General features: G+C 40.8%; 2 protein-coding genes across 6 annotated transcripts in view; both read left to right on the forward strand.

The window, feature by feature from the left end:
- The first annotated feature begins 1,144 nt into the window (after positions 1 to 1,144).
- On the forward strand, positions 1,145 to 17,126 carry UBA3 (ubiquitin like modifier activating enzyme 3). 5 transcript variants are annotated; one of them, XM_028719430.2, is made up of 18 exons: positions 1,164 to 1,295; positions 1,508 to 1,570; positions 4,614 to 4,734; positions 5,982 to 6,062; positions 7,937 to 8,019; positions 8,804 to 8,884; positions 10,107 to 10,150; positions 10,374 to 10,438; positions 11,187 to 11,342; positions 11,424 to 11,526; positions 12,132 to 12,245; positions 12,468 to 12,521; positions 13,167 to 13,203; positions 13,277 to 13,358; positions 14,789 to 14,889; positions 15,109 to 15,172; positions 15,283 to 15,337; positions 15,944 to 17,126. In XM_028719430.2, the coding sequence occupies exons 1-18, from the start codon at positions 1,276 to 1,278 to the stop codon at positions 16,030 to 16,032; spliced, it is 1,413 nt and encodes a 470-aa protein (XP_028575263.1). In that variant the 5' UTR covers positions 1,164 to 1,275; the 3' UTR covers positions 16,033 to 17,126. The 5 variants fall into 5 exon arrangements, with proteins under 5 accessions (XP_028575264.1, XP_028575263.1, XP_028575265.1 ...); XM_028719433.2 differs by having other exon boundaries at positions 1,277 to 1,295; positions 4,591 to 4,734; XM_028719431.2 differs by lacking the exon at positions 1,508 to 1,570 and having other exon boundaries at positions 1,145 to 1,295.
- A 1,378-nt stretch (positions 17,127 to 18,504) lies between these two features.
- The window catches only part of TMF1 (TATA element modulatory factor 1), a 23,979-nt gene continuing 15,575 nt past the window's right edge, over positions 18,505 to 26,908 (forward strand). Inside the window, exons 1-3 of the mRNA XM_077923505.1 lie at positions 18,505 to 18,888; positions 23,425 to 24,668; positions 26,006 to 26,109. Coding sequence (XP_077779631.1) covers positions 18,723 to 18,888; positions 23,425 to 24,668; positions 26,006 to 26,109 — 1,514 coding nt within the window. The 5' untranslated portion in view covers positions 18,505 to 18,722. The remainder of the gene's footprint in view (positions 18,889 to 23,424; positions 24,669 to 26,005; positions 26,110 to 26,908) is intronic.

Here is a 26,908-nt window from a genome sequence, read left to right on the forward strand (position 1 = left end):
AACTATGTTTTCTCTGGAAATGAGGTCCAGGCACATATTTTTTTCTGATTTTAATCAACCTCTGCAATTAAACTAGAGAAAGCAAAAAACACGCTCACATAATATGCTAAACACTAAGGAAACTCTTATTAGGAAATCAATGATCTAGTAGTTGCAACGTGACAACTAAGCCCATTGCACAATTAGGGGGACGGACGATTCAACATCCTGGAGTATTTAAATATTTTCACATGTTGCATTATTGTATTGAGCATGTCCTGCTCCTCATGCTCATGCAAATACCGGGTGCCCTCCAACTAAACCATGAATTTAATTGGGAACTTGGTCCATCTAGCTCACCACTACCTGCACCAGAGGTGGAGAAGACGACTTCGTTGAAGGGATCGCCGTCTGCAGAGAATGCAAAAAGGAATAATCGGGAGGGCACTAAGATGTCACGCAGTGTGACAGAAAAAGGTACCAAATTAAGAAAGCTTTTGGTTGCAAAGGGAGGGCTCAGGAGGCAGAGGCGGCCACCAACCTAGAAGGCTTTCAAAGAGGATTAGGGAGATTCATGGAGAGGGCTGTCGGAGACCACGACCAAGTCGTGGAGGAAGGGGCTATCCGTAGCTCCTTATCCACCATCATAAAGGATATTTATGGTGTCTTATGTTGTGAACCGCCCTGAGATCTGTTTCTGGAGGGCGGTATAAAATGAGCGTGTACGTAAGGAATTAAATAACTATAGGGACGCAGCAGCACTCCTAAGCACCAGTTGCTGGAAAACCGCATGGTTGCGTGGAGGGATAGCAAAGGACGCTGCGCTTCCACAGACAACTTATTTATATCACTTTTATTTGTTCTCCTCCCCACAGGGAGCTCGAGGCGGCGTACATGGTTCTCCTGCCCGTTTCATCCTCACAACAACCCTGTGAGGCCGCTTAGGCCGAGGGCAGGCGACAGGCCCAAGGTCACACCCGGTGGGCTGCATGGCCGAGTAGGGGAATTGGAACCCACAGCCTAGTCCCGGCACTCGCTCAACCCACAGCGAGAACAGGAGCCTAGGCTGGGCGGTGAATTTGGCGTCTGTGTTCGCGCGTGCGCGTGTTTTTAAAAGCGACCGGCCCTAACGGAAACCGGAAGCGAGGCCTCTCTGCCACCTCCCCCCTCCCCTCAGGAGAAGCTCGAATCGCCTCCGTCAGCGAGGACGAGCGGGAGCCCGGCTCGGAACTTCCGGCCGCGGTGCATTGTGGGCGAGCCGTTGGAGGCAGAGGACAGGAGGAGAGAGGCTCAGCTATGGCGGATGTTGAGGAGCCGTAAGTACCTGCCTCCTCCCCACCTCCCCACCCCCACGCGCTTGGCTGCCTTCGCCGCCGCCGCTTCTTCCAGGGAGGGGGCTGGCGGGGAGCTGCGCCCCCTCAGCCTCTGCCCTGTCCCCCCCGCGCCCAAGTCGTGGCGGGAGCGCGCGAGCCCCGAGCCTGACCCGGTCGGCGACTGACCCTTCTTTTATTCTCTCTCTCTTTTATAGGGAGAAGAAAAGAAGGAGGCTAGAGGAGCGGCGGCTAGCGGGAGAGAGGCAGAGAGAGATGGGGTCAGTGCTGGGTTTAGGGGGCAGAGGATGGAGGGGGGGCCGCTGAATTGGGAATGTATGGCAGGCTCCCCCATATATGAGAAAAAGAAGTATGTGTGAATTATCAAAAGCACCTGCAGCCTGGCTCTCTAGGCGCCTAGGTTCTTCCCTCAGGTGCTAATCTTCTGCTTCAAACCAGGGGTAGCCAGTGTGGGGCTGGCCAGATGTTGCTGGGCTACAGCTCTCATTATGACTGGCCATGTTGGCTGATGCTGATGGGAGCTGATCAGCATCACACCCCACTTTAGACTGCTCATGTGACTTCATGTTGCTCTGCATGAATAGTGACTGTCTCCGCCTGCAGAAACCTAGCCTTTTCCCTGCTAGTTTTCCACATGCGGGACAGGTTTTTGTGTGTGTGCAGAGCAAGTGTTCAGTCAAGCGAGCCCACATCTGAGCAGTGAAATGAGGGCTATGCAGACTCAGCAGGTGTGGTGGAATCATATCTCTTGCGAAGACCAACTGGTCCATAATTGGAACTTGCACTAAGATGCATTTCAGTGTGGCAGATCCTTAAAGGGTCGCTGCAAGTCTTAACAGGGATTAGGGTCTCTTCAAAGATCAAAGAGATCATGAGTAATGCACATTTTGATGGGAAGTGCACAAGCCGCTTGGGTAATAATGTATTGCAAATTGCTGAACTGCTTACAGTGTATTGCATGAGTGAATGTTAATGGGAAATCCTTTGTAAAAATCAAGAGTTGTGCATATAAAAAGGCAAGCAAAACTAAAATATGACAGTAAGGAACGTGTCTAGGAAATAATACCATATAGTTGTTTGAAATGTAAAATTTGTAAGTTTGTAACCAGAGTTGCATAAATGAATTACTCTACCCAGTTTTGGGGAATTTCCCCCTTCCCAACAGAGCCCCAGATGACACAGCCCATAATATTTTGTACTCCCTGATTTTTTGGTGAGCTTTCTGGGAGAACAGAAGGGAAAGGTCAGTTGTGCTAGAATGCTTTCTCTTAAGGCAACTTTGGATGTAACTCATAACCAATGTGGTGTCCTCTGGATTTTTTGGACGACTTCTTCAGTATCTGGAGGACATCAGGTTGGCTGCTGTAGGATATAATTTAATTCAGGCTTCCTCAACCTTGGCCCTCCAGGTGTTTTTGGTTTACAACTCCCATGATCCCTAGCTAGCAGGACCAGTGGCCAGGGATGATGGGAATTGTAGTCTCAAAACATCTGGAGGGCTGAGGTTGAGGAAGCCTGATTTAATTCATGCTTAGTTGAAGGTAAGGCTCATTGAACTCAGTGGACTTTAACTGCAAGAAGAAAGGTGTAGGAATGGGATGCAAATATGGTTGCACTACTTAGAAACACTAGCTATATAAAACTATAAACAGTATTGTAAACTGCAGTTTTGCACAATTGGCAGTTTTGTTATCTTGCTGAGATGTGACTTCAGACTACAGAGTTATCATGTTTTATTTATTTTATTATACTCTGCCCTTAAACTGGTTTTCAGAACAGGTTATAGGAAATTAAAACTGCAGTAAAGCTAAATGTGCAATCCAGCCTCCCTTTTGCACCTGACAGACAGGAAGGATTGGATTTCCTCTGCCTGGCCCTACTGCTTCTGTCCACTGAAACAGCAGGCGAGTAGAAGTTCTACAGGCAGCTAGTAGTAGCAAGTAGAAAGCCCTGAAACAGCAAGGAGAAGGGACCAAGCTGGTCTGAGATCTGTTTGATACTGAGCCAACCCCGCTGCTGTCACATAATGGCATCTCTGCACCCACTCCAGGATGAATGGTGTGCATGGGCAGGCCTGCTGATGTGACAATAACTCCACCTCTCTATTACGCCCTACTGGGTAACAGCCATAGTTTGGATAGCGAAAAACACTAAAACATCCCAAGATCAGTATACACACAAAATTAATATCATGCAGTGCGCATCTAAACATTTAAACGGTTGAATTTTGGTATTTAAAGGGACTCAGGGATCTGTATAATGTGAAAGTAAAATTGTACATAGGATAGAAATTGAAACTGGATGTTATGTTGTATCAGGCAAAATTCAAACATTTGCTAGCCAATTCACTGTTAACATGTAGTACTGTAAGTGACTTGCATGTCACTTTCCCTTTCAATTTGTTAAAAAGTGAGTTTTGTGTTTAAAATGTAGGTAATTGCTTGTAGCAAGCTACAGGGTTCCCAGAAATGAATTGCCAATGGATGTGTATCAGTTACTCATGTTGTTTCCTCTTTTATTGTCAGAAGTACACTAGTCTTCCACATAAAAACATCCCATCAAAACATCAATTTAGTGAAACGCTTGATTTGCTTTTTGTGTTCTTATCCCTTAATCCAGGGGTGAGAATCCTGGGGCCCTCCACATGATACTGGACTCCCAACACTCTTCAACCACAACTAGTATAGCTATTGGTCAGGAATGATGGGAGCCATAGTTCAGCAACTTGTGGAAGGCCATAGGTTAGCCACCCTTGCATTACATCTACTGCATATTCAGTAGATTGAGGCAGAAATAGCTGTCTGTTGTTAATTTTTGTTCTTTAAGAATACTAATAACACCTTATTTTAAAAAACTCTGCTTGGCATACTGTTTTTCCAAGTAAAAGAAATCTGAATATTCAGTCTGTGCTTATAAATATATCTTCATAACTAATCACATATAGCAATTTAATTTTAAGAGTACATATATGTTTGTTTATTGTAAATAGATGTATTATTAATGGGTTGGATCAAAATCTAGGCATGCTTGGAGTAGACTCACTGGAAATAATGGGGCTTAAAATATGAGCAATTTAAGTCTCATTGTTTTCAGTGAGTCCTCTCTATGCATGACTTAGACCCACTGTCTAGTAGCCAGCAGAGTCCCAAAATATTTCATTTATTTGCTCTGAACAAGATAAAATTGATAACACCTTGTGATATGTATAACCATACAAAAGGAAAGTCTAGGTTTGTAGAGATGGTGTGTGTGTGTGTGTTTATCCATTGGTTTTTTGCAGCTGAATTTCTATGTTCTGTGCAGAATGGCTGTTGATGGTGGGTGTGGGGACAATGGAGACTGGGAAGGTCGCTGGAACCATGTAAAGAAGTTCCTCGAGCGATCTGGACCTTTCACACACCCTGATTTCGAGCCAGGCACTCAAGTGAGAAACAGTTATTTTAAATACAAATGTTTGTAGTATTGTGTTGCTGTTGTGAACTGTTCTTTTGTTTGCATTTCATTAATAAAAAATGAACAAGACTGCAAACTTTTGCAATTAACCAACTAATTTTCTGCATGACTGATGTGGTCTTGCATAAATTATAGTTCGGATGCTAAAAGTCATGTAGGGCACTTGAAGCTTTGATGTGTACAATAAGAAATTTGGCAGTTGGCTATAGTGGACACCATTCAGTATTGCACACGCAAACTTTCCTTCCTCTCCTCCCTTGTGCAGCTCCATGCACCCCTACATCTGTTCTAAAGGTTCCCCAGACATCTGGAGCAAATTTTGGATGTGTGCAAGGGGCTGCAGGAGGGAGGAGAAGGGGAAGTCCTGTCCTGCAACAGAAGTCCAGTTGATGGACAGACACCACTGGATTTCAACATGGGAACTATTTGAAGTAAAATTTGGTGAGATAATGATGAATTCCCTATTTGTTTTTGGTTTGCCATATATACTTGTTTTAGATTTATGTCATATTTCCTAATTTTTATAAATGAATTTTAAAATATATGCAGAATAGACCTGATGCAGGGGTAATGCCACCCTGGTTCAGGGGATGGCAAGCAACTATGGGGCTCTGCACTTAACCCCCCCCCCCCCCACCTTACATGCTTGCCTCTACCCAGGCATCATTCTTTGCACCTGACCTTTTTAGTTCTGGCTAAAAGTAATCCGGGAAATACTCCTGTATTCTTCTTGCAGTCCTGTGTTTGCTTATGTGGGAGTGAGACCCATATAATTCCATGCAATCTCCAGTGGGATAGACATAGGTTAACATGTGCACATTGATTGGATGTTGTATCTGCAGGTGGCAGCAGGCCAGCTGCAGGCAGTGTGTTTCCATAGTCAGATTACGATTGCATAAAGACTTTCAACTGGCAGAAATATATATCTGTATAAACCATGTAGTTCAGTGCTGTGCCATTGCAATCTCTGTTCCTGTATACACTTTGAATTGATTTAAAACAAACAACACATGTCTTAACAAGCTTGAAATAACTTACGTGGCAATGCTGGTTTATCTGTACTAATCAAAGTTAACTTGAATGGCAAAAGGCAAATTCTGATTTACAATGAACTATATTTTCACAATTTTGAAATATTTTACTGCATTACAATAAGTTCTATGATGATATTGGTTATTCAGTTTTCAACAACTGTTTGTCTGTCTTGGTTCTTTGCAGCCCCTTGACTTTCTCTTAAACACGTGTAAAGTTCTAGTTATTGGAGCAGGAGGATTAGGATGTGAACTCCTCAAAAATCTGGTAACAATTTCATTTTTATTTCTTGATAGCCTGTGCTGTTCACTGAGAAAATAATCATGTTGCCCAGCTTTTTGCTCTACACGCTGAGAAGTCAAAGGGTTATGTGATTAATTTGATCCCTCATCCACATATAAAACATGTTAACAATCTACTTTAGCAGCTAGATTGTAGCAAGTTTGCATACACAAACTAAAGCAAATACAAAATCATACAGAATCAAATACTTGCTCAACACACAGTCAATTCAGTAATCTATAGATCTCCGTAAACTTACGAAAAATGTAGTAATCATTTCAGAGATACTTCCAATATATTTGGAATACTGTACTGTGTACTTTTGCAAAGGTTTCTTTAGTTTTGCTGTAACTTGAGTCTGATGAAGAATAAATCCTGTCCAAAAACAAAGCCAACAAATTATTCTTATTAACAAGACAACAGGCAATAATGAGGATTTTTTAAATCAAGGCAGATATTAGATTCATTCATGATTCTGGAACATCTCCATTAGTTTATAAAGACTGTGCTTTAGCTGTTGTAATGGTAAGACAATTCCCAAAATGTACCCATAAACTTATAGGGTGACAGCCAATAGTGGTATCCCACTTGTGCAGCAGACTTTTGATTTTGTAAGTGGAATTTGCCTTTCCTCTGGATACCCTTCAAGGCATATAGGAGCTACAGGGAACTGCTGAGGATGGATGTCACCCATAAGCTTTAACCTTAGGGAGAGCTTTGAATACATTACCGCTATATCTTGTCATCTGCAGATATTTGGACTTAGAAGCATAATGAAAAGACAATATGACTGGGAAGAAATGGGGGACAAGTGGAAACCATAGTAACTTTACAGGGTTTGCTTTTAGAAGCTATATCTCTTAGGCACAAATGTGTCTCATAATGGCACTTCAGAACCTGGTTATATGCCCAGTAATTAATTAAAATGTTCTGCTCTTTTGTGTGACGCTACTTTTCTTCTACTCTGAATTGCATGGTAGGTAATTAGACTAGAGATGACATGAGTCAGGATGCACAAGTGTCTTCCATTCTCTTGGATTATTTTTCTCTATCATGGGTCCCACTTTGCCTGTCTTCTGAGTTGGACAGTTTCTAAAATTAATTTTGGGATTGAAGCGTGTTCCCTTTGATGCAGTTTTCAGCTGATATACCCCCACACTCCTTAAAGGTTACTGATGAATATATGTGCATTGGTTAAAATACTGCACAAAAACGTAATCTTGCACAAAAGAACCAGTTAAATTAAGCAATCGTATCTTTCTTTTCTCACTGCGATATGATTATTGCACAGATGTACTGTGTACATTTGGTACCTTTTAAAGGAAAAGTAAAGATGCTGGCTGTTAACTGGTAATCTGCTTAAGAAGAAGAAAGTTTTGATCTCTTTGAAGAAAACAGTTGTACCCTACAAACGATATTGGCTAATTTGCAATTACCACATCTGAAGTCGAGTTAGAAAAGGGAGAATTTAATAAGCATCTCTAATTTTCACATTTGAAAACAAGATACGTGACTACTGATATTTTCCCCCCAGTAAACTGTTTAAAACAACTTTTACTAGTCAGTGTGTGCGAAGAATTTTCTTAGGGGTTTTTCTATAAAGAATAGCTCATGGTTATGCAATTGTGGCTGCTGGGCCCGTGTTGCATTAGGTTTACCTTCTATAGCATATATATCATCCTATTTGTATGTATGTGTACACCCCCCCCCACTACCCTAAGTATGGACAATCTTAATGGTAGATTTGCAGCCCCTTCAAGTACTTCCATTTTTCAGAAGCAGTAAATATGTCCAAACATTTCTAATAGTGAAAAGATTCTGTTGGTTTTATTGTAACCCTGATCTCTTTATCTCTGCAGGCATTGTCTGGTTTTAGGCAGATTCATGTCATTGACATGGACACCATTGATGTATCTAACCTGAACAGGCAATTTTTGTTTCGGTAAGTCATACATTTCCTACTGAGAATAAACTGCAAACTCTGGCTCTCATTTTCAAGAAAGCTTCATTTATTTCAGTAAGATTTCCTTTAAAACAGAATTCAGGGAGTTGAATATTTTTTCAAGAAACATGTATGCTGTGGCATTCCTAATAGTAAATTAACATTTCACTCTTACCCCACTAACTTTCCAAATAAAGTCTGCTTGTTCTAGTGCTAACTTACTACTGCTGTCACTTGCCTGCTTCTCTCCCTGCCTCTTCCCTCTGACTTACCACTATAGCATGTTTTTCCTTCAAAAGAAAAAAAAAAAAAACCACACACATTTCAACCTTGTGGTGATTTCAAATATGGGAGATAGCAAGATAAACACTATGGGGCTGTGTGTCAGGACTAGTCTCCCATCTGTCAAATAGTTGTATCTGAGATGGAGCTTGTGAAAAAAAACCCACTGCCGATTATATGGCATTTTTACAAATAAGAATCCACGATCTCAAGTGCCCCTTTCTGCATACCACATTCACATATGTGTGCTTTATTATTTTTTTTCACGCCAGTTGCTTGTTCTGCATCAGAAGCCACTTCTGAATTTTCCATACCAGTGGATGGAGATACCTTTGAAAAATGGGACCTGAGATCCTTGAGTTACTGTGTAGTCCTCTGAATCATGTCTTTCCTGCTTTAAACTAGCATTGCAACAGAGGTTGTAGTTAACCTCCCATGATTCTGTATAAGGCAAAATGGATCCTAACAGATTCAGTTTCCTAACAAATATTGTTTTTTGCAGACCTAAAGATGTTGGACGGCCAAAAGCAGAAGTTGCTGCTGAATTTCTAAACAGCCGAATTCCCAATTGTGCTGTTGTACCGTATCCTTTTATGAAGAAAAGGATTCAATTTATTCTCATGTCCACAGTCACCTGCATCCCCCCCTCCTTTTTCGTGTGGCTTGCTTTAGTCCATAGATTAATCATTGAATAAAATAGTCTGATAGGTTTCTTCAGAAATATCAAAAGCATCAAATGTTTCCAGAGTTGCCTTACTTTACTATCAAAACCATTTTGCAGTGTTAGTTGAAGTCCAATGATTTCCTGCCCCTGCCACCCAACCTTCAACATGAATATGCATTGTGTGTTCTTTCCCTCTTTAAACTGGCTTCTGTAGACATGCTATCCTTCTGTGTGCACGTGTGGATTGTGTTTTATTTATATATTAGCTGGCATTTTCAATTTCTGCCTGAGATGATCAAACAATTAAAAACACTGTGGATATTGATGATCGTTTCAGTGATAATGTATGATCATGCTATCTTTGAAATCTGAGTTTATGTACAAAGTTGACAGTGAAACCTAAGACTACAAGTGTCTTAGCAGTAGATCTTTCTAAAATGCCCTCTGAGGATTCGGTGATACCAAAAGCCTCTTTTGCCTGTTCACAAATGTGAGCACATTGGAACCCCTTGAACTGGCCATGTTTCTAATGCAGTGCATAAAACTTACTACATTTTCAATTTAAATGCAGTTCCTACATTAGCTTGAGTATTCAGAAAATTGATCTGTTTACTCATCCACATCACCTACACTCGTGTGTACACAGATGCTGAGAGAGATGTATCAGGTATGGGATTCCCCCTGATTTTAGGCCTCATCTGTCCCAGCTTGGATGCAGTAATAACATCTTAAGTCTACAGAGAATTCAGAGCCATTGTGGGATGGGGAAAAGTTGCAGAAAAGTTGCCTGCTGGGTCAGACCAAAAAAGCCTATCTAGTTCAGTATCCTCTTTCCCACAGTGATCAATGAGATGGCTATGGAAAAGGCACAAGTGTGACATCAGTCCTCCTCTAGTGGTGTTGGAATAATCAGTAAACAGTCAGACAGGTTCATTAAAAAAAAAAAAGGTGCCGTGGTCATGAGTCTAATTTTTAAACAACTCTTCAAGTTATTCTTAAAGAAACAATTTTGAGAAAGTTAGGAGCCATAGTAAGGCATTTTGTGTTGGACAGTGGCATGCATACCAAATTAGGCAAGGGCATTTGTGTTTTGGCCAAGGTAACTGCCACAAGAGAATTCCTTTACTGTATGTCTTTTCAGACATTACAAAAAAATTCAGGATCTAGACGACGCTTTCTATAGACGTAAGTAACTAAGTGTGCTATTGTGAAAATAATGATTTGTGGGTACCCCCCAATCAGTTAAAGAACATTACTATTCTTTCCTTTAAAGGAAGGAGAAAATACAACAAACAGAATGCTCAACTAGCAAACTGTCTTTGTGTAGAAACAATAGAAAAATATGCTAACAATACTGAAAGCGAGGGAAGTATCAAGTGTGCATAACAATATTTATGTTTTCTTTCAGAATTTCATATAATTGTATGTGGCTTGGATTCAATAATTGCAAGAAGATGGATAAATGGCATGCTGGTAAATACCTAGGAAGTAAAGTTACTCAGTTGTTGCAAAATATAGGCACTATTAAGTCATGTACTGCTGAAACCCTCCCTGAATGTTGGACTTGTTTTGAGGCTAGAGGGAGGGTTGTGACTAATAGTGTCTGTGAAAATTGATTTTGCTTTTGCGGTATGTGCATTTGCAATATGTTGCTCTTCAACTTCATATTGGATGTGGTAAACAAAAGGGAGAACACTTGAAATGCAAAGCATGGCTCTCTGCAGCTGGAGCCTTTTAATAAAGCCCTGCTGCTTATGAAGGTCTCGTATTTCAGTTCCAGTTACAGATAGGTAGCCGTGTTGGTCTGCCATAGTCAAAACAAAAAAAATTCCTTCCAGTAGCACCTTAAAGACCAACTAAGTTAGTTCTTGGTATGAGCTTTCGTGTGCATGCACACTTCTTCAGATACATTCGTATTTCAGTTGTGACAGAAAGTTTCATGGCTATCTGTGCCCTCAGGCTCCTGAAATATGCCCATAAATGAGTTGCGCAGAAATAATTTTGAGCTGATTTGGGAAGTTGAGGTACTTTAATGAGGACTGCCACCACATTCCGCAGAACAAAAAAATGCAGGACAGTTAATGGAGCAGTTATTTCAGGCAACTCAGGTTCAGCAAGTCCTGTTAAATAATACCCTAAGGACTGTTCAGTTTGGATATTATGAAGGGTGAGGGTTGAGGTTAGAGGAAATGGACTTAATGCTCTTCTTTGCTCTCCTTAGATTTCACTTTTAAACCATGAAAATGGGGTGTTGGATCCAAGTTCCATTATACCTTTGATTGATGGAGGAACTGAAGGCTTTAAAGGAAATGCTCGCGTGATTATTCCTGGCATGACAGCTTGTATTGAATGTACACTTGAACTTTATCCACCACAGGTAACTAAATAGAACAAATACTTTATAGCCAGGCATGCCACTTCAACATTCATGTTGAAACACCTTATCCATTCTCTCTAGGTAAATTTTCCTATGTGTACAATTGCTTCAATGCCTCGGCTACCAGAACATTGCATTGAATATGTCAGGATACTGCAGTGGCCCAAGGAACAACCTTTTGGAGGTAATCAATAAACTACCGTTGAACCTTTGTCAAAACGGAAAGCTGAATAACATAATAATCCTGGCATATTTTATTTCACTTGTCTTGTGCAATTTGACTTAGGAGTCATGATTGAGTTCCTCTTACTTCTGGCTATTATTTTTTATGATTCTCTTATTTATGTTTTTTTTTAGAAATCACATTTTCATAATAAACCTATCCCTTTGCAAATTTCATAGTCACTTCTCTCTTTTTGAGACTCCACCCAAGCAAGTTATTATTTCAAAAATGGTATACAGTCATACCTCATGTTACGTTTGCTTCATGTTACGTTCTTTTAGGTTACGTCCTGTGGCAACCCGGAAGTAACGGAAAGGGTTACTTCCGGGTTTTGCCGCTAGCACATGCGCAGAAGTGCTAAACCGCGCTTCGTGCATGCGCGCAAGCACCAAATCGCCCTGCACCTGCACAGATACGGCGCTTCAGGTTGCGCTCTTTTCATGTTGCAAGCGGGCCTCCGGAATGGATCCCGTTCGCAACCAGAGGTACTACTGTAATTTGCAGTTATGAAGAACCATTTCATTCTGAAGTTGTAAAAATCATACTTCTTTTTTCTTTTTTTGCAGAAGGTGTTGCTTTAGATGGAGATGATCCTGAGCACATACAGTGGATTTTTGAAAAGTCTTTAGAAAGGGCAGCACAGTTTAATATTAAAGGTCTTTCCTACAGGCTCACACAAGGTAAGATACAGCAGAAGCCATCTGTTCAGTGGGTCCTTTTTGGTCTTTGGGAAACCGTAATGATAAGCATACATGTCTAGCTTTAGTCTGCACTATTCTGTGTTGGTTGAGGTAGTGACCATACTACTACAAAATACTGTAGATACTTTCCTTGAATTATGTTTCCAACTGTTAAAAGTAGAAATAACATAAAAGTTTGTGATGCTTCTTCTCTCAATGCAGGGGTTGTAAAGCGGATCATTCCAGCTGTAGCTTCTACAAATGCTGTCATCGCAGGTACAGTAATGCAATTCTTAAAAAATTGTTTCCAATTACATCTGTAAGAATAGTATTGGAGATCTAAGCTGAAAACCATGTCTTCCTGTTCTTCTCCTTATGTATTTAGGCTGAATGTAATGAACTAGCTTAAATATACAAGGGGGGCGGGACTTGACAGAGCAATCCTATGGATATCTTCCCAGCAGTAAGTCTAATTAAGGACAGTTATACTGTCTCCCTAGTAAATATATATAAGATTGCAGCCTATGAGTGCAGCACTTGGAAAAATTATTAGTAAATCACATTGAAATAACCAGTGTATTTACTTCAAATAAGCTTTAAATTAAACTGCTAGAAGGAAATTTGGCACACCTGTCTAGCAATATTTCTAAGGTTCTGAATCTTTAGGAAGGCACTTGAGGTGGGAGTTATAGGTAAGTCAGAATCTGGCAATAAAGGGTTTAATATTCTGACTGCATTTAATTCCATGTAGTAATTCTAGATTTGCTTCAGATAATTACATTTCACCATATACTTTAGCTTCTAGGAGATTTGAACGCAAAACCTGCTGATTCTTTTCCTTGTTCCATAAGTAAAATGTTTGATCCGTACTTTCCTCTAATTTTCAAGTAATTTTAGTTGTTTGTCTCTTTCTTTCTCTAGCTGTATGTGCCACTGAAGTCTTTAAATTAGCCACAAGGTAACGTGTTTCTGAATTAAAATATTTTTAGGACACTTGTTGCTTATGAATGCTAACAGATTTTTCATTACAGTGCATACATGCCTCTGAACAACTATTTAGTATTCAATGATGTAGATGGACTGTACACATACACGTTTGAAGCCGAAAAGAAGGTCAGTATTGCTACATAATTTTTTATTAACGTGTTTGTTATTGAGTGCTTGGGTCATAATGGAACTTCTCTCGCCAAAAATATAAAACTAATACTTTGTAAACTAAGCCCAACCATCTGACTATTGAGCTCCCATGCTCACTCAAGTTGCTGGTGGTAGATATAACCTTGTTCATGGTGTTCAGGTTTCACATACCTTAGGAAGCATTTACTCCTTATGAAACTCCTGGCTATTATGGTACATGGGAGAAACCCTGCTCCATGCATATGCTTAGAAAATAAAACCTGGACTTCCTTGATAGTAGGACTTCTTCAACTGTAGAGCACAGTCCTTGAAAGAGGCCCACCAGACCCTTGTTTTAAGGACATACATTTTTAAAAAGCATTTATGAGTTAACCTGAAAAAAAGAGAGACTTCAGCAAGTGTTTGTCATCTTTATGAAATCAACATGCAAGGGAGGAGACTAGGTACAATTGCACTAGTTCCATCACTGTCTCTGCAAGTTGGAAGACTACAGTTTCCACAAATCTATGTGGTAGAACAGGCTCCCACTGCAGACATTTTCATTCAATTTCATAGAAAAGAGTGGAGATGATAATGTGTGGACTGGGCAAGGAGCTACATTTTCCATCCTCATGCTTGCCCCTCACTTCTTGATTTAATGCAGATGACCACCTGAGGATGAATTTTAATTGGGAAATTGGATTTGTGTGTGGGACTTTATTTTTTGTATGTTATTTATTATTTGTATTTCTTGAAGGAAAAAAAGAGGACGGATGTTTTTGTAATAAATAAAGCTAGTTTATTTTGTCATTTGAACACCCCTCCCCTCCCATTTGTCGCTTCCCTGCTATTCGAAGCAAAGTACTTGAGTAGAATCATTCTATTGCTGAATGATGACTTCACACCTCGCCTGTCAAACAATAACTATTAATATATTAATATATTTTTTGGTCCGAATCTGATGCACTAGCACTGATTCTTGATTTATTCCACGTATACTATTAGATTTTTAAAAAAATATATTTAGGATGTCAGTTCTTTCTTTTAAAGAAAACTTACATTTGAATGAACTCGAAGGGCAAACACCACCACTCCTTTTTTGAAAGGGAGACTTGAATTCAGGGATAAGCCACTATTATTTTTTTTTACTACAGAAGGAATGTTTAAATCATTGAACTACTAGGCATTTCATATTTGATGACATAACTCAGTAATATTGCAGAAATGTCTTAAATTTTCATATTCATTTTTTTAAAAACTGCACTAAACACTGCAGGCCAGTACCTACTAACTTCAATGAAAGCATACATTTTCATTTGCAAATAATTCCTTGTATACTTTAGATGAGATTTTGATAACTTGAATGAAGTGACAGTGATTAATTTACATTTTAAACCATATTGACTATTTCATTTACTGCTTTGTAGGAGAACTGTCTGGCTTGCAGTCAGCTCCCTCAAAACATAGAATTTTCTCCGTCAGCTAAACTTCAAGAAGTCTTGGATTATTTGACAAATAGTGCTTCATTGTAAGTATTAAATTAATATGGTATGATCTATGGGTAGTATTCAACATTAGTCCTACTCAGAGTAGACCCGCTGGCATTAATGGGCATGACTAACTTAGGCTCATTAATTTCATAGTGTCTATTCTGAGTTGGACTTGGATTAATACAACCCCATATCTTGCTGAAAACACATTGATACTTGTTTCTAAAAAAATATTACTGGTTGTTTCTTTTGCACAGACAAATGAAATCTCCTGCAATAACAGCCACCATGTATGGAAAAAATAAAACCCTTTATATACAGGTGACTAATACATACTTATAATTTATTTATTTATTTATTTGTGTGTGTGTGTGTGTGTGTGTGTATTTTTTAAGCAAAAAATAACACTGTTTATGTCCTCTTTTTCCCAGTCAGTAGCTTCTATTGAAGAACGAACAAGACCGAACCTTTCAAAGACTTTAAAAGGTATTATAAACCTTGAAATAGTGCTTACGGGATATAAAGCTTAATGAAGCAAATTTACTTTGTCAGGTGTATGTTGATACAGTATATAGGAGGTGGGCGGAAACTTGAGTTAATAGTTCCCCAAAAGTTTCTTCCATGCATAGTTAAGTTTCAAGGGACAAAAGCAAAGACTTTGAGATGTGCAACTCTTAAAATCTGTGCATAAAGGTGCTGATTCCTGCCTCCCTACCCTAGTTTTCATGAAAATAAGAAACAAAGATTATTCTTTCTTTCAATGCTAGCTGATTGTTCTTTTGAGTAAAGCTGTAATATAACTTCCATTCTAACCATAAGAACCAATGGAAACAAACATACTACTCAGAGTCCAAAATGCTGTTGGGTGTGCAGAATAATTTGTTCATTTCTTTGGACACTGGTCCAAACTGATAGCTGTAATGTTTTCACACCAATACCTGGGCAATTGTTTTCCTAAAAGCAAAATAATCATTTTTACTATTTTGTCTCATAACAGAAAATGTTTTATTTCCTAATGTTCTGAGTTGCACATTTTCCATACATGCATAGAAGTGACTGAAACGCTGTGCTTATAACTTTTTCTTGATACAGAGCTTGGACTTGTTGATGGCCAAGAACTTGCAGTTGCAGATGTCACTACACCACAGACTGTGCTCTTCAAACTTCATTTTACTACTTGATATAAATGCAAGTGTTGTAAACATGCACTGAAAAAAATCTTGCACACCTTGTAGAACTACCATTGTGCACTAAGAGGAGGGAAGATGAAACAGCCAGACCTTATCCCTGTTAATACAAGCATTGATGGAAGTTAGTTTATCCAGGATAAATTGCTCTTATTTTAGAACTGTCTTTGCAAACCAATATTTGGTTGATGTTATCTGTATAAAAGCTCACTCATGTACAGAAATCTGATGTGTATAGCAAGCAATAACTTTTTCAATTTGTAATCACTCTAAAAAATGTCAATACCCCTTTGTGCATGTGGAAATGTCATGATGGTCAATGCAATAGTTCTTGAAGCACCTATGAAGTCTCTGAATGTACATAAATAACAAAGATTTTAAATTACATTTTAGTATCTATGTAACAGTTATTAGACTGAGGCATTGGGCTGGCTAAACCAAAGTTTAGTATTACAAGAATGAGCATGGGTGAGCCTCAGGTTTGTGCTCCCGTTTCTTCTTTAGTTCAGCTCCAAGGAAGAGTTCAAAAGCTTTTGTTTCTGTTTGAGATGAATCACAATTTACTGTGCTCTCCAAAAGCCGAAAAATTGCATTTATCTGAAATATGGTTAGTGGAAAGCCATAGTTTATGAAGCTGACAAATTTTCATTTACCATAGCTACAATTAACGACTTTTTTGGATTCAGATGTACTAAACTAATCTAAAACAAAAGCAGAAAGCTCTGATCACTTACACACCCCAGAGAAAAGAGAGAACACAAGCTTGAGGTTTGCTGTGCTTTGTATTCTATTGCTAAGCCATGGTTTTGCATTACTTGTGAAGTGGACTTATCAGACCGGGGGAAATATATATACATGCCAATTCTTTATTTAATATGTCTTTAAGAAACTGTCAGATATTAAGGATTGCCAAAAGTTAATGTATTTTTTTTCAAAATTCGGAAATATTGTTCTTAAATCACCACCTGTTGATAAAAATTAAATACTTCATTTGTATATTTGCAAGTATTAGCGGCTACTATGCATGGTGTTGCCCACTAATATTCAGGGTTGATGTTAGGATATTAATAAAAAATTATATAAACATACATGTTTGTGAGACATAAAGTATCTGTTGTAAGCACAACTACAAAAAGTGTCAAATTTTTTAAAAACTACCAAAGTCCTCCCTAAATACAATAAGATGAAAAAATATTTTTTAATAATTCCAGTGGCACGTTGAAAATCAACCAAATGTAAGCTTTCAAGGTATGAGCTATTGTGTGTGTGTGTGTCAAGGATTTAGCACACAGATATTACATGCATTCAGATTTACCTAGGCCTAAGCTCCAAGGGACGCGGGTGGCGCTGTGGGTTAAACCACAGAGCCTAGGGCTTGCCGATCAGAAGGTCGGCGGTTTGAATCCCCACGACGGGGTGAGCTCCCGTTGCTCGATCCCAGCTCCTGCCAACCTAGCAGTTCAAAAGCACATCAAAGTGCAAGTAGATAAATAGGTACTGCTCCGGCAGGAAGGCTGCTCTGGTTCGCCAGAAGCGGCTTAGTCATGCTAGCCACATGACCCGGAAGTTGTATGCCGGCTCCCTCAGCCAATAAAGCGAGATGAGCGCCGCAACCCCAGAGTCGGTCACAACTGGACCTAATGGTCAGGGGTGCCTTTACCTTTAAGCTCCACAGAAGTTTACTGAGAAGCAAGCCCCATTAACATGTATTAAAGCTTGTACCCTTGCCTCCCCCCCCCCAGACATAATTCTCAATTCTTCAAGGCCAACAATGTTCCCAAACCACCACCACTTCTGAGTACTAAATCACATGCAGAAAATTTGGCTGAAAGTCAAAAGACTTCACTGTTTTACATCTTCTGTCAAGGAAGTGTTACACAAGGGGTCTACTCTTTAATGTCTCAGCAGCTGCACTTTTCTGGGCTAAAAGGTTCGGTTTTAAATTGTAAGTCAACCGAAATTCTGGAATGATTGTGGCTGGATAACGTGTAAACGGGTCTCTTTCCAGAACATAATTTAGGATTAATTCAAATAAGGCTTCGGGGGAAATGTTCATAACATATTGGCCCGTTTCTGTTTTGCCCCCTTGAAAGCGACCCGTTTGGCTTTTCCGCAGCGCGATTTCCTGCAGGAAATGTTAAAAGAAGGCAGGGTGCAATAAGCAGCGACCGACGCCAAATCCCTTTTAAAATACCTATTAAATAAGGCATATTTTATGAGTTTCAATCAGAGCTACGAGCAGCCAATGGGAAGCGACAATTACGTATTAGGGGCGGGGAAACCAGGTGCCTCGCCCGTCGCTACGACGACGTTGGCGGCGCGACGTCACCAGGAAGAGAGAGGGCCGCTCCCCATAATGACTGACGCTCCGGGGAAGCTATGGCAACGCAGCCCCGGCGTCACGTGAGCGAGGGCGCCGTCTTGTTTTGCTACGTGGAAGGCGGAAGGGCTTTGGCGCATGCGCAGGCTGGGTTGGGGGGGAGCGTGCCGTCGGCGTTCCTGCCTGGCGAGCTGCCTTATCCGGGTTCCCCGTCGCTTCTCTCATGGCGGTCGGTGTCCTGCGGGGCTTCGGCTGCAGCAGCTGCGGCTAGAGGAAGGGGCAGGGGGAGGGAGGAGGAAAGGAAGCGCGCAGGTCGTTAGCCGTGGCGGGGGCCGGAGCAGCCACGGCGTCGGCGGCGTCGGCGATGAGTTGGTTCAACGCCTCTCAGCTCTCGACCTTCGCCAAGCAGGCTCTGTCTCAGGCGCAGAAGTCCATCGACCGGGTGCTGGACATCCAGGCCGAGGAGGAGGAGGAGGAAGGCGGCGAAGCGGCCCAGGGCGGAAGCGCCCCGTCCCGACCGCGAGAGGCGGGTAGGTGGAGCCGCGGGGAGGACTCGCCTCAGACCCTTCAGGCGAGGCGGGCGGCTGAGGGAATCGCCGACTACCCCCCCCCCCCACTCGTCCGCAGCCGCCCGTGGTTGTGGTCAAGCGAGGAGGGTCTCTGCACCGGCCCTGACTGGCGTGGCCAGCCCTTTTCCTCGCCCCGGGGGTTATTTGGTTTTATTTTCTCCTCCACCCCGCTCCCAAACCACCCTCCGGCAGCGGTTCTCAACCTGTGGGTCCCCAGATATTGTTGGACTACAGCTCCCAACACCCCTGACCACTGGTCATGTTGGCAAAGAATGATGGGAGTTGTAGTCCAACAACATCTGGGGCCCCACAGATTGAGAAATATTGCCTGGTGCCTTTCAGAGGCTTTGGCTAAGATATTGGGGGGGGGGGGGGCAGGAATTATTGGGTTGTGTATTTTTGTGTGTGTGTGTGTAGGTTATATTGTGATTTTATGTTGTGAACTGCCCTGAGATGATCTGGTACAAATAATCAGTGCTCCCCCCCCCCAAAATGTTTAGGGGTACTCTCATTTTGACTCAAGAAAATCACCATGTTATAGTTCAAATTGGGAAAAATAAATACAGTAAATGGACAAAAGTACAAAGATTCACAAAATGTTTAGGGGTATGCGTACCACCAGAAAAAAGCACTGCAAATTATTATTATTATTATTGCCCTCCAGTGCATGTTCGCTTTTTTGAGTAAGCTCCACAAGATTGCAGTGGCACTTTCTGCATAAGCGTGAGTAGGACGGTGTTGCAAGTTGTCCTCCATAAAACAATATTTGCAGTTTTTCCAATATGCCTGCATATGCATATAATCTATAAATTTCCCTTTGTAAGTAACAGACATAGCAGCTGCCTAAAATAAAAAAATACGACCTCACATTGTTGCATCTATACATACCCATCCTCTCAGTCTTAGTTCCACTCTCCCACTTCTCTCTTGACCTGATAATTGCCTCATTCAGTTTTCTTTTGATACACTCATTTTTATTTTTACAGTGGTGCCTCGCAGGAATCCGTTCCGCGAGTCTCTTTGTCTTGCGGTTTTTTCGTCTTACGAAGCAAGCCCATTAGCGGATTAGCACTATTAGCGGGCTTAGCGGATCAGCTGATAAGCAGCTTAGCGGCTTGGGAAAAAGGGGGGGGGGAGGGGAAAAAAACCCTGCAGGAACTCGCAAGACATTTTCGTCTTGCGAAGCAAGCCCATAGGAAATTCATTTTGTCTAGAGGGTTTTCCGTCTTGCGAGGCATTCGTCTTGCGGGGCACCACTGTATTTTAAAAAAACTCCTCTTTCTTAGTTACATGCTTCCATTCCTTCCTTCGCATAACTTCAAGTTATGAAGTTGTTTCTTGTCCTGGCCCACCTCAAGGGATCAGGGCAATAGGGCAAATAACAACACAGACGGTTGTTGTCTTGTTGGGCTGTGTATGTGATAAAGGGGAGCCTTGTGTCAGTTTAAGTTTATTGGTTAGACTTAGAAAAACTAGAAAAACTAATACTGTAAGGCTGTTTCCCATACACATACATCAAGTAGAATAGAAACATTGCCACCCAATCCCACTCACCATGCCCCCCTCCACCTCTTCCTTCCTTCCTAATGTAACACTAATGTCTCAACAAAGGGAACTGATTCGTAGAAAATGTAACTTGAAAAAAGAGACATTGCACATACTTTTGTAAATGAAGAAATCTTTAATTAAAAATATATTTAAAAACAAACAGACGGTTGTTCTGTATTTGCATTGTGGTATAATTGGCCCTGTTCATGCCTGCGTTGGTCTTATCTTCTACTTAAGATCGTACTCTGTGTTATTAACTTCAGTATAGCCATTATCTTGTACAGTAACTAGTCTCAGGGGGGCTTTGGAAATGTTTTTCTCAAACAGCGGCTTCCATACCACATGGCAAAGCTTGAAATGGGTTAAACTATTGACTGTCTATGGTACTGAAAAGCTAATGAAAAACCCTACTAATTTTAGTCATCAGATATTGATTAAATTTAACGTTGTGATCTTTAGAATGAAAACTTTATAATTACATTCTGGTTTGCCCCCCTTCCCACAGGGACATCTGGGACCCTTTCTTCAACTCACAAGCCCAGCATGTTGTACCACTGTTGCTTCCTTAGTGTATCTGTACTAATTTCTTGGCTCCTAACTAGGCAGTAGTTGCTATCAGCCACCCCCGTTTGCATCTCCCAAGTAACATTTGGCAAAATAAATAACTGACGTGTCATTGTTTCTAGCATTTCCCACTCTTGTTTGTTCCTTGCTGCTTACATGAGGGTGATCATTAAGCATGAAGGCTTTTCATGCATTTTATTTTACTGGCAGGGGGTATGAGAATGTGAGATGGCAGTAGTCACAGGTATCCTATAAATGGTAGCAAGGCCTTCAGTTTCATTTTTCTTTTGCATATTTAACCTGACACTGTCACATGTTCCTTTCCAAAAGCATAATACTATGCTCTCAATGCGCATGTAGTTACCCTTCAGCTGCCCACCATGCCAGACTTCCACACATCATCTCCTGCTTAGAGTCTCTATGGTATAGAGTCTCCAGGTATTTTGGACTATAACTCCTATCAGCCTTGACCATTGGCATGCTGGCTGGGGATGACAGGGACTTCTCAAAAACATCTGGAGGGCACCAGGTTGGGGGTGGCTGGTGTATGATTTCTGAAAAAAGGGTCATTGACATCATTTCTGCACTGTTCACTGTTATGTTAGTCTGAAATCAAGGGTGTTTTTGTCTGTGGCTTATTTATAAAATATTTCAAATAAATAAGCCACCTTTTAGAACGAAGACCTCACAAGAAGGTTTCTGTCACATAAATATAGAATCATAATATGTAATAATAATATAAAAAGGAACATGCCTTTCTCTGGCAGTCCATTCTATTGCACTGTTTATGTTCTCTCAGGGTGTTTTACACAATCCTTTTACTAGCCCTTATTCTGGGTGATAAAGAGTTATTGTGCCTGTTTCAGTATGTTTGTGCATGGTGTTGCCACTTTAGCAATTGTTGGTCTTGGATTCATATTATCAGTTCTTACTCTTTCCTCTCCCTTCCTCACACTCTTATTTGCACACTTCCTGATGTATTTACTTTATAATTTGACTTGTGTTCTGTTTCCTCCTTGCGTCATTTTTTCCTGTTGATTATCTGAAAAGCCTTTCATTTCAACACTTACTCTAGGTAAAGGCATCCATGTAGATACAGATGCCAACCTAGGCCCCTTTGGGAGAAAGGGCAGGATATGAATCTAATAAATAAAAGGATGGCTAAAATCCAGAGCACCACATGGCTAATTTTGTGTGCTCAGCAGGGCTCTTTTACAAAAGTTTTTTAATGCAACTTAAGGGAGGACACTGGACACTGGAGGACACATTAAGTTTTGATGCAACTTAAGGGAGGACACTGGAGAATAGCTGTTTAATTAAAAAACAACTCAAAAAGTGCTGCTTGGTTGTAATCTCTATCTTTTTAGCGTATTGGGTGATCAAATGTAAACCTTTGCCCAGACTTACTGAACACCACACAACTTACTCTTGTTTGCATTAATCCCACAGCTGAGACTCATTCCTATACTTACATTTCAGGAATATTATCCAACATATACAGTGGGGGGGGGGGAGCCCTGTTGTACACCCTATATCTGCACTAGAGCTTCCTGTGGTCAGGTGTGGGTACATTTTGCTCATGCAACACCAAAAAAAGTATTGGTGCCAAGTATGAGCATGCTGTTGTATGAAAACAGCATACAACTTTAGCTGTCAGCTATCAAGAAATCAGTGTGGTTTTGTTTATAGTGCCGAATTTTGAGCCATATCTAAATCATGACAGGTTATTCACTGGGAGGGGGGGGGAGATTGTGTCCAACCCCAAGGAACCTTTTTTTTAAAAAAGTAATATTTATTAAGAATTTCCAAAAAAATTAACAACCAGACAAAGAAAACCACAAAAAAAACAACAACAAACATCAAAAATCCCAATAGAAAAACACCCAAGAAAAAGAAAAATACAAAAAAAAAGTTTAGTATAAAAAGGAACACTCTTTCATTTTGATAGCTTTCAATACCTTATTTTCTTTACTTCCACCCGCCTTCCCTTCTTATATTCCAATTTAAAAATTAGTTCAGCAAGGTCATTAACTATTCATCTTAAGCCTTTATCCTTCTCTTTATAATCTATTTATCTTGACCGCTTAAACCCCTTCATTTCATTTTCAATGCCCTCAGCATTCATAAATTTTACAATGTTTTTGTAGATAAACTTTAAACTTCTTCCAGTCCTCCCAAGGAACCATGCTTCATTGTGTGGAAACACAATGTTGGATAAGTAGGTCATAGCTGCACCAAAGATGCTGCAGGAAAGGAAGTAATATCAATGTGTGTTTATGCAGAAAAAAGTGAAATTGGGGCTAACGACACCTTAATATTTGTGAAGTCTGTACAATGCACTTAACTTCTAAAATTTGGTTTTTCCTTTTCCTCTCATTGTTTTAGGAACAACTTCTCATACGAGTGGAGGATGGGATACTTCTACATGGGGAGCTAATGCAGATACAGAATCTCAAAGTCAGCCAATATCATCTCCTACAGCCATCACCAAACCTGTCAGGAGGACTGTGGTAGATGAGTCAGAAAACTTCTTCAGTGCCTTTCTCCCATTAACGGATGTTCAGAGCATACAGCAAAGTCCAGTGGTGTCTAAGCCACCCACCAAATCGCAGCGACCCAAAGAAGAAGTAAAAAGCACACTAGAAGAATCTCTGCATGCTGACCTGCCAGAAACAGAAGGAAAAGATTTCTCTGTAATTTCACCTGTGGAACTGGAAAACTTCAGTAGTTCCCAGGAGAAGTTAGAAGAAGGTAATTCAGTACTTGATATTGATGGCAAGCATAATGAAGATGAGCGTGAGGAAAACAACACTAAAGGCGCTGATCAAGAAGCATCTGCTCAGAATCTCAAGGTAGCAGAAGCCACTGCTATTGTGAAAGCAAGTTCAGGAAGTGAAGAACCTGGACATATGCCTGACATCTCCACACAACCTCTGCCTGCAGAGACAAAGAGTATAGGTTTGGAAACTAAAGAGCGAAAAAGTGAGGATCGGCAAAGCAATACACCTTCACCTCCAATTAGCACGTTCTCCTCAGGGACCTCGACAACTAGTGACATTGAAGTTTTGGACCACGAAAGTGTGATAAGTGAAAGTTCTGTAAGCTCAAGGCAAGAGGCTGCCGATTCGAAAGCTAGTCTTCACCTGATGCAAACTTCTTTTCAGCTTTTATCAGCATCCGCTTGCACAGAATATAATCGCCTTGATGACTTTCAAAAATTGACTGAGAGTTGCTGCTCCTCTGATGCTTTTGAAAGGATAGACTCATTCAGCATGCAGTCTTTAGACAGTCGGAGTGTGAGTGAAATAAATTCAGACGATGAATTGTCGGGTAGGGGATGCGTTTCGGCATCTGTAACCCTCAGCCCTTCAACACTAAAATCTGAAGAGCCTGAACCTATAAAAAGCAAGTCTGACCAAATCTTAAGTGAAATTATTGCACTACCCACAGAAGAAACAGAAATGGAGGAAAGTGGGCGAAGTGCGACCCCTGTTAACTCAGATCAGCCAGACGTCTTGGCTGTTTCTGTGCAAACTGATGGACAGAATCAGAAAGAGGAGGTGGCAGTACATTGGCCCAGTGCTGAAAAGCTGTCAAGTGTAGAGTGTGAAAAAGAAGAGCTTTGCAAGGTAACCCCAGAACTGTCATCATACACATCTTTCTGCTGCCCTGTTGATATGGTTATTCCCTTTTTTTGTTTGGGAGAAGAGGTGCAGTAAGATTATTCAATCAGATTGCTGAAGGCAGCACGGTTGCAGGCCTCTTTCTGTTTTGATGTCATGAAATTATCCTTTAATAATAGTAATAATAATTTATACCCCACCCATCTGGCTGGCTCCCAACAGGATTAAAAGCACAATAAAATATCAAACATTAAAAACTTCCCTAAACAGGCTTGCCTTCAGATGTCTTCTAAAAGTCAGGTAGGTGTTTATTTCTTCGACATCTGATGGGAGGGTGTTCCATAGGGCAAGTGCCACTACTGATAAGGCCCTTTGCCTGGTTCCCTGTGACCTCACTTCTCACAGGAAGGGAACTGCCAGAAGGCCCTTGGAGCTGGGTCTCAGTGTTCAGGCTGAATGATGGGGGTGGAGATGCTCTTTCAGGTATACTGGGCCAAGGCCGTTTAGGGCTTTAAAGGTAGAGCTTGCTGATTGTGTGCATTTTTGTATATATCTGGTTACTCTAGTATGTATACAGTGTTTGGGAGGCTGAGGAGATGTGCATAAGGATAAATGATGCATGAGTATTTTTCTAGTAAATCAAACAATTGGGATCCTGTGAATTAAATTGTAACAATCATAAATGGTACAATAGCTTCAGTTTCTTTCAAGTACATTTAAAATCGAAGATGAATAATCTGTCAATCAAAACATTTCCATTGGAAATCAGTGATCTCCGTCAAATTTCCACAACAGAAATCTTATCGTTCAGTGGGGTTTCTCCTTCCTCTGCTACCCCACAGCCACTCCTACTGCACTCGCCCCCCCCCAAAAATCTACTCCACCTGAGTTTCCTACATAATTAATTTTTATTACATTTATATCCGAAGAGCTCAAGATAATATGCGTGGTCCTCTTCTGCATTCTGTTCTCACAACAACCTTCCCTGTGAGGTAGTTTAGGCTGAGAGAGTTAGCCCAGAGTCACCCAGTAGGCTTCATGACTAGGAATCTGAACCTCAGTCTCTCCAGACCTTGTCCGGCACTCAACCACAATCCATCACCACATCTTTATGTACCATATTCAGTTGATTGTATCTTAACAGATCAGAACTTAAAATGAATTAGGACTGTGTGGGAAAGACTAAAAAGAGGCACAGCATATATGACGTAAAATGCCTTTTGTTGATTAAGAAAATACTTGAGTGGAACTTTGGGCATTGCTTCTACGATGTTGCCTAAAGAGATCTATCTTTCAGCCACCTTACCAGTGTTCTCAGCTTCTGTGTCTTGAATCTTCTTCAGATTATTGATTCACTGACGGAAAAACTGGAAATGAGGGAAACTCGCCTGTTAAGTGTTAGTAAAGAGAAGGCACGCCTAGAAGAAGCTTGTGATAATCTTAATGAGTAAGTTTCAAATGACAACATTCATCCTGTGGCTCTTCACATCAATGTGAAAACACTGTGAACCATTTTTTTGTTTGATAAATGCATTTGGTTGGCCTTTTGTATAAAGTAGCTTTTGTGTAATTTAAGCTAAATGGATTGTAGCAACCCATTTAAAAACTTGAAAGGGGTTGCTAGATGTCAGTGACTGTATGGAACTGAATTGAATTAGTTTTAATTGCTGATTAAGTAATGTAGCCACAAGGTGATTTTAATAAAGCCCCATATTTTTCCCATGAGCTGCCTCAATAAGCATGATTCTATGGCAGGCTTCCTCAAACTCTGCCCTCCAGATGGTTTTGAGACTACAATTCCCATCATCCCTGATCACTGGGTCCTGCTAGCTAGGGATCATGGGAGTTGTAGGCCAAAAACATATGGAGGGCCGAGTTTGAGGAAGCCTGTTCTAGGGGCTTGATAAGGGCTGGACTCCAAAGTCATATAAGAAAGCATGATGGGGAAAAGCTTGGTTATGTGAGGTCATGGTTATACATTGTTGCATGAATGGAGCTCCTCAGATGCTAGTACGTTGTTAAGTGCTTTTGGGGTGGGGTAGAGGAATACTGGAAAGCAAAACAGATTCCTGTGATGTCCATTGGTCTATTTATTCAGATAAAAAGTTGAAGGATTGAATTAGAGAAGTAATTCTTCCTTGCTTTTCTTGTTGCCTTGACCCCTCTCAGGAGAAAGAGGGTTTGCAGGTGTGAGTGAGAGGGTGTACATTTATATGAATAAATTCTGCTTCCCATTTGAAATGTCA

Source organism: Podarcis muralis, chromosome 2 (genome assembly GCF_964188315.1).
Source record: "Podarcis muralis chromosome 2, rPodMur119.hap1.1, whole genome shotgun sequence".
In the NCBI taxonomy this organism is placed as follows: Eukaryota; Metazoa; Chordata; class Lepidosauria; order Squamata; family Lacertidae; genus Podarcis; species Podarcis muralis.